This window comes from Verticillium alfalfae, genomic scaffold (assembly GCF_000150825.1).
Source record: "Verticillium alfalfae VaMs.102 supercont1.6 genomic scaffold, whole genome shotgun sequence".
NCBI lineage: Eukaryota > Fungi > Ascomycota > Sordariomycetes > Glomerellales > Plectosphaerellaceae > Verticillium > Verticillium alfalfae.
In genome coordinates this window covers 660,115-671,539 of record NW_003315033.1, presented here as the reverse complement: position 1 = coordinate 671,539, position 11,425 = coordinate 660,115, and the positions used below count along the sequence as shown (strand labels likewise).

At 55.0% G+C, this 11,425-nt stretch overlaps 5 protein-coding genes across 5 annotated transcripts in view; 4 read left to right on the top strand and 1 right to left on the bottom strand.

Annotated features, from left to right (window-relative positions):
* Positions 1-1,202: 1,202 nt before the first annotated feature.
* VDBG_05293 (proteasome subunit alpha type-2) lies at positions 1,203-2,260 on the bottom strand (the record flags this gene model as incomplete). Its single annotated transcript, XM_003004134.1, has 4 exons — positions 1,203-1,321; positions 1,375-1,974; positions 2,054-2,082; positions 2,217-2,260. The coding sequence occupies 4 exons, from the start codon at positions 2,258-2,260 to the stop codon at positions 1,203-1,205; spliced, it is 792 nt and encodes a 263-aa protein (XP_003004180.1).
* A 680-nt stretch (positions 2,261-2,940) lies between these two features.
* VDBG_05292 (RING finger domain-containing protein) lies at positions 2,941-3,912 on the top strand (the record flags this gene model as incomplete). The annotated part of the gene is made up of 1 exon (XM_003004133.1): positions 2,941-3,912. One exon carries the CDS (start codon positions 2,941-2,943, stop codon positions 3,910-3,912), a length of 972 nt encoding a protein of 323 aa, XP_003004179.1.
* Positions 3,913-4,589: 677 nt separating this feature from the next.
* Positions 4,590-6,223, top strand: VDBG_05291 (mannosyltransferase complex component; the record flags this gene model as incomplete). The annotated part of the gene is made up of 3 exons (XM_003004132.1): positions 4,590-5,159; positions 5,231-5,661; positions 5,725-6,223. The coding sequence occupies 3 exons, from the start codon at positions 4,865-4,867 to the stop codon at positions 5,956-5,958; spliced, it is 960 nt and encodes a 319-aa protein (XP_003004178.1).
* Positions 6,224-7,022: 799 nt separating this feature from the next.
* Positions 7,023-8,883, top strand: VDBG_05290 (sphingosine-1-phosphate lyase; the record flags this gene model as incomplete). Its single annotated transcript, XM_003004131.1, has 3 exons — positions 7,023-7,123; positions 7,220-7,825; positions 7,890-8,883. 3 exons carry the CDS (start codon positions 7,023-7,025, stop codon positions 8,881-8,883), a joined length of 1,701 nt encoding a protein of 566 aa, XP_003004177.1.
* A 1,754-nt stretch (positions 8,884-10,637) lies between these two features.
* VDBG_05289 (predicted protein) overlaps positions 10,638-11,425 on the top strand; it is a gene marked incomplete at both ends in the record, with an annotated part of 1,804 nt that continues 1,016 nt past the window's right edge. The window contains one exon of the mRNA XM_003004130.1: positions 10,638-10,913. Within this exon, the coding sequence (XP_003004176.1) occupies positions 10,638-10,913 (276 nt within the window). The remainder of the gene's footprint in view (positions 10,914-11,425) is intronic.

Genomic DNA, 11,425 nt, shown 5'->3' with positions numbered 1-11,425 from the left:
TCTGCTCGAATTCGGAGGACGGCACTGGAAAATCAGCATTAATGATCGGATTCCGGCTTGCAGAGAACGTACACTTGAGTCTTGCCACTGCCTGTGTCCATCTATGGAGGTGTCAATCAAGGTTGAGTTGGCGCAAGAGGGTAGGTTCGCACAGCTAGAATGATGTTCCTCTTCCGACTTTCCGCCAGCATCTCCAACTGGTATGCCCGTGCATTGATTGTGACGTTACTCGACTGGGTCTGGGTGGCAGCAAGGGGGCCGATGTCGTCCTGAAGGCCATACGGTGGGGAGGTTGAGTTGTTTGAGTCCGACGTTGGTTCTGCAGTCAAGTCGTCGTCAATTGGATATCCGCTGCTCCACGAAGAAGCAGAAATTGATTCCGATTCGTCAAGCATTGCGTAGTGTCGCTGCAAGCGCCGACAATATGAGTATGGTATTTCACGATTTCCAAGCCACTCGCAATTGCGGTCGTAGTTGGGAGCGAATAAGCCGAGATGGGTCAATGAGGACACATAGCTCAGGATACTGCAATGGATGATCAGTCCCGTCCTATGTTTTGGGCAGTTGTGATTCTTTCTCAGGATGCGTGCGGGGGGAGGCAATGGCGGTTGGAAGATGAAGAGGTAAAGCTGGTGACGATGGTTTCGAGGGTCAGGCAGTTATCGTTGGCGGAGGCGATGGAGTGAGTGGCCTGCAGGAGGCCCACCAGATTCTGGCTGGCGAGACCAGCTCAGATATGCAGGAAATGGCTGCTCGGCCCCTGAGTGGCAGATCCTGACGCATCGCAAACACTCAAATGAGGATTGCAAAAGAGTCATGACAGTGCGATACCATGCAGGGTGTGGTGGACTTTACAAGCTGCCACGTCAGGCAAGGTAGGAAGGGGCTCTACTTACCTACCTAGGCAGATAAGTACCTTAGGTAGGTGGATAAATGGGCAGATACTTTTCATTGCCGTTGGCAACGTACCTAGGTACCGCATGGCCATCAGGGCGATGTGGTTTCGCATGCACATTGTCAAGTCAGACACGGTCCAAGGCAGACAAACTCTACAGGCGACAATCAAATGCCGAAGATGCCATTGTCTCCGTGAGCCATCATGACAGAGTCTTTTGCATGAAGGCTGAAGAATCCCATGCCCCCTCACATCCCTCTATTGCTGCTATGTTACACGGTGATGACGTTCATTATCCGCTATTCAATCAAAGGTTCGTCAGATAATCCTCGATCTCCTGGGGTGTAAGCTTCCTGAAACGAGGACCAGTGGCGCCCTCAACGCCCTCAATTCCCAGCAGATGATCCGCCGGAGGGCCAACGATGCCTGGCAGTTGTTAGTATATCGACGTCACCGAGGCCAATGCTGCTTGTACGCACCAATCTCGATCGTCTCGCCGCTCATTTCTCCCTCAATTGTCTCCTTGAGGGTCAGAAGGGCAATGTGCACTGCGTCTTCCAGTTCCAGTCCCTCTGTGTACCGCTTCTCGAGGAACGTCTTCGCCGACGTCGCACTCTTGCCAATGGCAGTCGCCTTCCAAGGGAAATAGCTGCCAGACGGGTCAACCTGGTACAGCATGGGCCCGCCCTTCAGAATACCGCCGGTCTTGCCGCTGGGCTTCTTCTCCTCGCCTTCTGCAGCCTCCTTCTCCTCATCCTCGGGGAGGATGCCCTCATCCCAACCAGCAATCAGCAGGCTGACGCCGTACGGCCGAACACCGCCAGATTGAGTAGCCTCCTGCATGACCTTGGCAACATCCTGAACCAATATCCGTGTCGGAGGGTACTCGTTATAGATGCGCTTGTAGCCAGTGTGCGACACTTTGCGTGCCTTGTCAACGAGCACTCTGTAATCGGGGCCCATGCCAGAGTAGACCATGCCGATGTTTGGGGTGACGAGGCTGATCTTAGATAGAGAGCTGGGGTCGGCTAGCGGTGACGAGGACTTCTTTTCGGTGGCGAGGACGATGCCATTTGTCGCTTCGAAGGATTAGCAAGTGATCGAACAGCTTCGAGACGGAAGGCAGAATGGCTTGCCTTTGATTCCTAGGGCGGTGACGCCCTGGTTGACGGCGTTGAGGGCATACTCTGATAAATGTCAGCGTTTGAGCTTTGCAATCAAGGCGCGGTTGCGGATGAGGTAAGGGTATACCAATTTGTACCAGCTTGCCGCTGGATGAGGTCAGTACAGGAGCTCCGATGAACCATGACAGGATGCCTACCTCGGCGAGAAGGTCGTTAGCGAGAAGGAGTATCGATCAGCCATGGCGTGTAATGTCTGTGAAGTGACGAGTGAGTTGTTTCGGATCGGTTGACGAAGGTGTTTGGATGATGGGGCCTTCGCTACAGAATTGAATGTGGTGAGGCGGTTCGAGCTTCGCACGGATCACTGTCGTAGGCTGTAGCTCTTGCTTCCCTTCCAGGCAACTCGCGCCGCGTCAAGCTCCAGCATACTGATAAGCCCAGGCTCTGCCCAAATCTGGTCTGTGCTTCATCACGTGATGATAGCCCAAGATAGAAAAGGTCTGGTTATGTCATTCGTCTAGCTCATATGATTGGCGACCAACCCCATTGCGGGGAGAGGAGCTTGGGGCAACAGGTTAGACAGCAGGAATCTTCTTTTGCTTCTGCGAGGTTCTTCCATTCTTCTCTCCTCTAACAAACGTAAGGACGATGTCCTCCTCTGCCCTCCTCGGGTAGTTAGTTCCTCTCCCCTACCCAGTTACGAAAAAACACGTTTTCCTGACCTATAGCTTTTCTTCTCCCTCAACACCACGTATGGTGGACACTATCTGATCGGCTCGCTCTCTCTCAGCCACATTGATGAGCTTCTGACCAGGCCTGGTTTTCCGCCCCAGCTTGCACCTGAACACACCCCCATCCCACACCGGGCCTGAAGATCGACCACAAATTCACGCCACTATCCGAAGCTGTTCAAACCTTAGAATGGACTCCTCTACTGCTCAGTGGACTTGGCCTGACGACGTCCCGAGCGCCAGTAGTGCGAGCGATCATGATGGCCAATCTTCAAACCACAACGAGTCCCAGCACACGGAGCCTCCTCAAAGAAGAGCAGATTTTGAGTCGCAACCACAACCACAACCGCGTCCACGACACTATGGTCCGCGGAGTTGTCGCATATGTCTTGAAGAGTGCAATCCTACGTGGCCCAGCACTGGCAACACAAGCACTTTAGTCGGCATGATGGGATCTGGCGCCAAGCCTGTATACATGTCTGCAGACGGCTTGGGTCGCCTGATATCGCCCTGCAAGTGCAAAGGATCACAGAAGTACGTTCATGAGGGCTGCCTGAGAGCCTGGAGAACCGCGGACCAGACGAGGCGGTCCGCAAACTTCTTCACGTGCCCAACATGCAAGTACCAATACAAGCTGAGTCGGTTATCCTGGGGCACACGGCTTCAGAGCGGTACCGCGCAAATCAGCCTCACGGCTTTTGTGTTTGTGTTTTCGGTTTTTTTGCTGGGCTTTGTGGCAGATCCCATCTTCAACCTCTGGGCTGATCCGGTCGGGACCATTGCAGAAACTGTCGTTGGCTCGTTTGACGATTTTGGTCGCCCTCCAGAGCCTGTACACGTTCCTGGAGATGGAACATGGTACGAGCACTTCGTCAAGGGCTTCCTCTCTCTTGGTATTGTCGGCTTCTTGAAGTATCTCATTGCCATGTCACCATGGCAATGGTGGAACATGAGAGCCAGCGGCATCATGGGTGGAGGTGGCCGTCGCGGAGGAGGCGGTCGTAACCGGAGCGAAGGTATCAGCTGGGCCCTCGTCATGATCGGGGCTATGACCTTCATCTACACCGTTTGGAAGGCTGTAAACTCACTGAGCCATACGGTCCTCCAGCGAGCTGGCGACAGTGTACTGGATGTGGGTAACGAAGATGATGATGAGGACTAACTTGGTGCGCTGCACAGGAAGACGATGTGTCATGATCGTAAGCATGGTGACAGCAGCGCGTATCGGAAAAGGCGTGTTTGTATGGTCCAACCCGGCAACTACCGCTGATAGCCCGCATTGCACACTCTTAAGTTGCCTCGAAGTTTCTCTTCCACATCGTGTCAACTAGTCTGTGTGCAAAGATTGAGTCACTGCTTGTTCTCTGGAAGCGGCCGTTTTGGTCTCTTCCAATCTGGAACTGCAGAAGACGATCAGCCTCGATGACGAGCACTGTTCCAGAGCTTTGTTCTTTGGAGCTTTGCTCCTCGCCTTCCGTGGTGATCATGGCATACCAGCCAGACTCGTGATCACTGCTGGCCTCAGCTGATACATTTCAGAAGCTGATCGAGGGACTAGTTATATCTTCAATCTCACTTATGCACTTTACCTTTTACCCCAATAGCCTTCATGCGTGATCGTAGTCACTCACTCAACTTGATGAGTTTGCAGCCAATTTTGAGGATGAGTGACATCGCTCTAAACGGGACAGTTATCTATCAGATGTGGATACAACCCTGGTCACTATGTATGCATTGCTGCCGATCCCGAATCTTCAATTCGAGGTCTTGGCTTCAACGAGTTGCATTTGACAAGTAAACCTTAACGTAAATCTTCGGGGGGTCTTCCACGCTTAAGACACGATGTATTCTGTCTGACCGAACACGGCGCCTCGATCACACTCGTATACCATCCCTTGGGTCTCGACTCAGCGGTCTCCAACCCTTGCACACCTGTCGTCCCGACCTCAATCGAGCGCATCCCCTTTCGGCTTTGCCCGCCTACTTTATCCACCCAATACATCACGCCGTTGCTGCAACGCAAGTGTGATTCCTTGAAGATTGTACTCTGGCACAGCCAGTCGATCTCCTGGACTCGATCTTTGGTGGCGGCTTTCCCGGCGACACCGTGTACAATGCATTTCGCCTACCCCCCGCGGAAAAGCTCGAACCCCGCGCCCTTCCGCCCGCGGTCCTCAAAATTGCCGTCGGTGCGGCGGAGTCGCATACGAGCCGTAGCGATTGTGGCGCTTGTTTTCGTGAGCACATTATGGATCATCTCCAAGCTGTTTGGCTCGCGTAGCACAGTGGCCTGGGAGCCGTCAGGGAGTCCGCCGGTGGTGCTGGTGACGGTGCTGGACGAGTCGACGTACGGCAAGGCATACGTGCAGAGCATTCGGGAGAATAGAGAGCGATACGCCGCGTTTCACGGTAGGAACATGATCCCCAGGGCATTGCCACGTGTTGGATTCGAGGCGGTCGACTAACAGCATTTCTCACAGGTTACGAAACCCTGATCGCGAATGTGGGCGACTACCCCCTCGACGAGGATTCACCTTCCTCGTGGTCCAAGATTCTCGCAGTCCGTCACGCCATGACCAAGTTTCCCGAGTGTCGCTATGTCTGGTATCTCGAGCAAGATGGCTACATTATGGATCCGAGCAAGACGCTTGAGGAGCGCATCATGAACGGCGCAACGCTCGACGCATTCATGATTAAGAACGAACCCGTCGTTCCGCCCGACAGCATCATTAAGACAAGTACTCGACTGCGAGGCAAGGATGTCGACTTTGTGGTGACGCAGGACCGTGAGGGCCTATCGGCGGGCAGTTGGGTTGTGCGGAATGGGGTTTGGGCACGGTTCTTCCTCGAGACCTGGTTCGACCCGATGTACCAGACATACAATTTCCAAAAGGCCGAGGGTCACGCGCTGGTAAGTCTTCTTAGCAAGAAGGGCGGAGTTGACAGGCAAACATAACTGACTCGCCGCGCGCAGGAACACCTCGTTCAGTGGCACGGGACGATCCTCGCGAAGCTGGCTTTGGTGCCGCAGAAGACCATTAATGCCTACAATCGTTATGATAAGGCGCAGGAGCTCTACAGGCCAGGCGACTATGTCGTTCGAGCGACGGGTTGCACGCCGACGGGCGAGAGAAGCTGCGAGAAGGAGCTCGCTAGCTTCAAGACACAATGGGAAGAGCATTCGCGGCTTATAAATGAGATGGACTGACGCGGACATGGAAGCGAAGGGTGCGCGATGTCTTTCGGCGGCGTTTCACTGGCAGCGTTTTGGCATCAACTTGCGAGCTGGGGTGTAAGGATTTGTGGACGACGGCGTTTCTTTGCTTTTCCTGCATTCAGGTGATGCGAGAGCCTAGGGAAAGGAGCATCCTCGATGGCCTCGAGGCCTGTATAGTTGTAAATTTTGGTGTTGCATTAGATGGTACAAAGGTGGCCTGGGATCCTCTGGTCTTGAGGCAATGGATTGACCCCCGATGTTTGGTCTTGGCAATGACAAGCTCACCCAAGCTACCTTGGGTACGATGTGCATACAACGTTGTTTTCCAGACATGAGAGTAAGGAGAGAGCTGCAAATCCTTCGGCACTGTCATGCCGGCCTGCGCACTCGGAATCTCTTGTTCAAAGTTAGTCCCCCGACTACTAACTGAGGTCATCATGACAGTGAGCCAATCGGCGGCAACTCCGAAAGTCAGTCGATACCTACTGTACCTACCTTACCTATGTCAAGACAGGCCCCAAACCCGTGTGACAGCCACTTCCAACCCCCGCACCTGCACAACGACCTACGGACTCGACAAGATAACCACCAGATTGGAAGGTCCGCAGTCTGGTGATGTTCAACAGGGTGGAGACGGGCACTGAATCGAGGCGCGCGGAGCTGTGAAAGCGGCACTGAGGTTGCAGCGCGGTGCAGCCAAATGAGGTCAGCCAGCATCCAAAACGGCAAGGCCTCGGCTCGCTAGAGAGATGTTGGGGGTAGGTTTGGGGGGGAGAACCCCTGTACGACCCCACTGACGGCGCTGCCAGGCCGGGGCATGTGAAGGGCCAAAATATCCAAGTAATGGCCATGCCCCACCATTTTTTGGACGGCTTGGGTCGCTGTTCTCGCCTTCCATCGACTTTGGGGTTAGAGGTCTTGGGGAAGCTTAAAGTCCAAGGCCGTGCCCGTCGCATCCGCCCCGACATTTCCAATTGTACCACCAGACATCATTATCGCCACCTGTACATTTTCCGATTGACCAGTGTCCCGAGCTATTTGGTTCCCTCCCCAAGATGCCTGGCAGCTCGCGCATGCCCGTGAGCCTTCGGGATGGCTTCAACCATGTTAAGAAGTCCCGCCAAACGAACCCCTTCCTTATCCTGAACCTCGATCTGTAAGTCGGCGATTCTCGTTGTGCCACACGACTGGGTGTTTTTGCGTAACCTCCCATTCAACTACGTTAGCTGACAGTTCTATTTCTTTCCTGCAGTCTTCGAAACATTGTCTTCTTCTTCTTCGTTGTTCGATGGACCCGCAAGACATTCTGGAAGCTGAAGGGCCGCGGCCTGATCGGCTCTATCGCGGAGTTCTACACTTCGCTGCGTAGGGTCCTGTATGGCTACTTCTTGCGCGCCCCCGGTGTACGCGGCCAGGTGCAGAAGCAGGTCAATGAGAGCTTGAGCAAGCTGCAGGGCAAGATGGTGCCGACGAATCTCACCCGCTACCTGACCCTTCCCAAGGAGGGTCTTTCTGACGACGTCATTCGCACCGAGCTCGACACACTTGCAAATATGGACCATACGCGCTGGGAGGATGGATACGTGTCCGGCGCCGTCTACCATGGCGAGGAAGACTTGATCAAGCTACAGACGGAGGCGTACGGCAAGTTCACTGTCGCCAACCCGATCCACCCGGACGTCTTCCCCGGCGTCCGGAAAATGGAGGCCGAGGTTGTCGCCATGGTCCTCGCCATGTTCAACGCGCCTCCCGGCGCCGCCGGCGTTTCAACCAGCGGTGGTACAGACAGTATCCTCTCGGCGTGCCTGAGCGCGCGACAGAGGGGCTATCACGAGAAGGGCATCACTGAGCCCGAAATGTATGCCCCATATCCAACCTCCACCTCGGCTATTCATAATTGGCGACTAACAGGAATACTACAGGATTCTCGGCGAAACCGCACACCCAGCTTTCCGCAAGGCATGCGACTACTTCAAGATTAAGGCTCAGTTCGTGCCATGCCCGGCGCCATCGCACCAGGTGGACGTCAAGGCCGTTGCGCGCCTCATCACGAGCAATACCATCCTCATCGTAGGATCAGCGCCCAACTTCCCCCATGGCATCATCGATGACATTACGGCGCTGTCAAAGCTCGCCCTCCGCAAGAAGATCTGCCTGCATGTCGACTGCTGTCTAGGATCGTTCCTGGTGCCGTTCCTGGACAAGGCCGGATTCGAAACCGAGCTCTTCGACTTCCGACTCAAGGGCGTCACGAGTATTAGCTGCGACACACACAAGTACGGATTTGCGCCCAAGGGCAACTCAACAGTTCTGTACCGCACAGCCGCGCTGCGCAAGTACCAGTACTACGTTTCACCAGATTGGTCTGGCGGCGTCTATGGCTCGCCTGGAATGGCAGGCTCGAGACCTGGCGCTCTCATTGCAGGCTGCTGGACGAGTTTGATGAAGACTGGCGAGGCTGGCTACGTGGACGCGTGCGTGAAGATTGTCGGCACAACTAAGAAGATGATTGAGAGGATCCACGAGGTGCCGGCACTAGAGAGCGAGCTCGAAATTGTGGGGAGGCCGCTTGTCTCGGTCATGGCGTTCACGGCGCGCAACCTCGACATCTACGACATTGCGGACGCGATGAGCACCAAGGGATGGCACCTCAACGCTCTGCAGAACCCGCCGGCGATTCATGTGGCAGTTACACTGCCGATCACCAAGGTTTGGGAAAAGCTGATGGCGGATCTGGAGGCTGTTGTCGAGGCGGAGCGGGAGAAGGAGAGGGTGAGGATTGTCGAGGGCAAGGGCGCCAAGGGTACGGCCAAGGGTGACTCGGCAGCGCTGTACGGTGTGGCTGGGTCGCTTCCGAATAAGAGCGTTGTCGTGGACCTTGTCAATGGCTTCCTGGATCTGCTGTACAAGGCATGAAGGCGGGGCAGAACAAAAAGAACACAGAACCAGAGGGATACACACATGTGGCGGGCGTCTGATTGGCATATACTTTGGGCTTTGGCGGCAGGAGCGAGGGATGCGTCTTTGCAACAACAAGTCTTGTTACTGTATTTGATTTTCGTCACATATGCAGTCCCATGTCGGGCCTTCTCCACCATCTGCCGAAGCCGTGATTTGTGCGTTCGTCCAAGCTTGTTCTCGAGATATCTTTGTGATTGACGCTGGAGAAGAGCGTCGTGGCGTAATGAACAGCGCTGGCGTCGTACGAGGAACTGCCGACGAGTGCTCGTTCGCAGAAGCTCTTCCAGAGTAGCAGCTGTTGGTGGACATGTTCTCGTCTTATGGGTCAAACAACGACGCAGTGTTAATCGATCTCTGACGTAGCGCGCACCCGGCGATGGCACGTCGAGGACCGCTTCCGACCCTCCACCGGGAAAGAGGGCATCGCCTACTTCGTCGCGCCATCATCGGCCGGGGAACGGATCCGAAGGAGCGCCGGTCAACATGGCGAGGTACGCTCGTTGGACAAAATATGCCGGGAGAGATCCCAGTGGAAGTCGGCAAGTTTCCTCGTCAGACAGGGCGGAACGCCAACCTTGTACCGCAGCATGAGAGTGGGCTCGCGAACTCCAGAGAGGCAACAGTTGCGAACCGCACTTGGCTGCCTTGTCTGGTGGCAAGGGGCTGGGCAGGCTATGCCTGGGTGCCCAATGGGTGTCACGACAGCAACACCCTCCTGGCACATATTTCCCAGCAATGTGCCCACAGGTGGGCTGGTAGGGTCCGTACCACTTGTCTCGCCTCAGAGGCATGCGCATTCATAGAGGGCGGTTACCCGAACTCGTGGGCTTGTCTTTCCTCATGTCTCGGGCATTTCCTTCCCATCCACCCTCTGTTCTTGTGTATCTCATCTCGTCTGCGCGAGGCCAACTGCAGGGCCGTCACACAGTCTTCATTCTGTTTTTTATCCCACAAGCACGATTGAAGGACCATATGCTGGCTCTTCCAGGTTGATCAGTGATCAGAAGACTATCCGACGCAAAGTTTGGTATCTCCAGACTCATACCAGGGGGCTGATATCTCATCCTATGTACCGAGGGGCAACACGAGGCTGGCGTCATTCGCGCCCACGACCATGGCAATGGCCATGCGGCTGCTCGAGCCGACATGTTTTCCCCTAGTATCCGGTGCCCATCTGCCGTTCTTCCCCTCATTACTTTTCGTCGGTACCCCATGCATCATGTCGTTTGATGGCCATCAATCATCTCCTCTTTCGTTAGGTGGTTAAGGCTGGAGGATTGTCCTGTTGTGTCAGTGCCACAGCGCAAGCGCGAGGCGACCGCACCAATACCGAGTGTGTGCACCATCATCGCCCGACCTCTTTGGCCTCCAGCCTGGTAGAGTGCCACCATGCAGCGCCTTTGCATGTTTTCTGCGTCTGTTTTGCCAGCAAATGTGTTCCCTCGTGGTCAGCCTATGTGATCGAGCCGTCATTTTGACGAGGCTTTTGAGTGGTCGGGATGGACACGATGACGACTTGCTGTCATTGCTGTCATGGTGTTTGCCTAGAGCAAGATGGCTACAATGAGGGGACCTCGATGTGGTATAAGTGGTTCAGCGCCCGGCGTGCAATTTACCACACTGAAGCTCTTTTGTATATTCATTTGTTGCCCACGTCTGCGATCTTACTCACTTTCGTTGCCACACAGTGTTCAGCACTCATGGTCGTCATGTCAAGCATTATCACGAGTGCCGCTGGTGCTGGTGCCGGACATAGGGCAGTGGGATCATTGGTGGATACCACCGTGGGACGCCAACCGCCGCCACCGCCGCCTCCGCAGGTCGAAGATGTCGCCGAAGATGGGGACGGCATGCGGGTACCTGGTCTAGAACTCTCGCCCGTATCGTCCGAAGCATCGTTCGAAAGCGATACCGATGACAAGCAGGGCAGCGAAGTGCCAAAGACTCCACAGACGCCCGCCTCGCCCGCGATGTCCCACAGCTCTGTAAGTCTGATCACCGCATCGGCTCAATCACGCCACGACATGACGGGCGTGACGCCTAGCTTCATGGATGAATTGCGTACCATGATCAAACAGGAAAGTGAGTGTTTATTCCTGTTCCTAGAAGGGCAGCATTCGTCGATTGGGCATGCTGATACGAACGAATCAGTTGCTGGTCACCTCACATCCATGGATCCGACACCCTCGCCGGCTATCACGCCGCCCGCTCTCATGAACTCCATGTTTGGTACCGCCTACCCCAGTCCTCCGCCTTCTGTTGTTTCTACCTCCCAATTCTCATCCCCTCAGAGCACTTCTCCTTGCTTTACTACCGCAGATGTCCTCCCCGAAAGCCCGACTGTGCGCTTCCGCAGTCGCATACCGCCTATTATACATGCCCAGCCACAAGTCTACGGGATAGGAGAGACACAGGCCACCTCAGCCATACAAAACGTTGGCGTTTTTTCGGAAGCCAAGGCATGGGGGGTGCTATTTGATGACGAGGGGTACTCAAC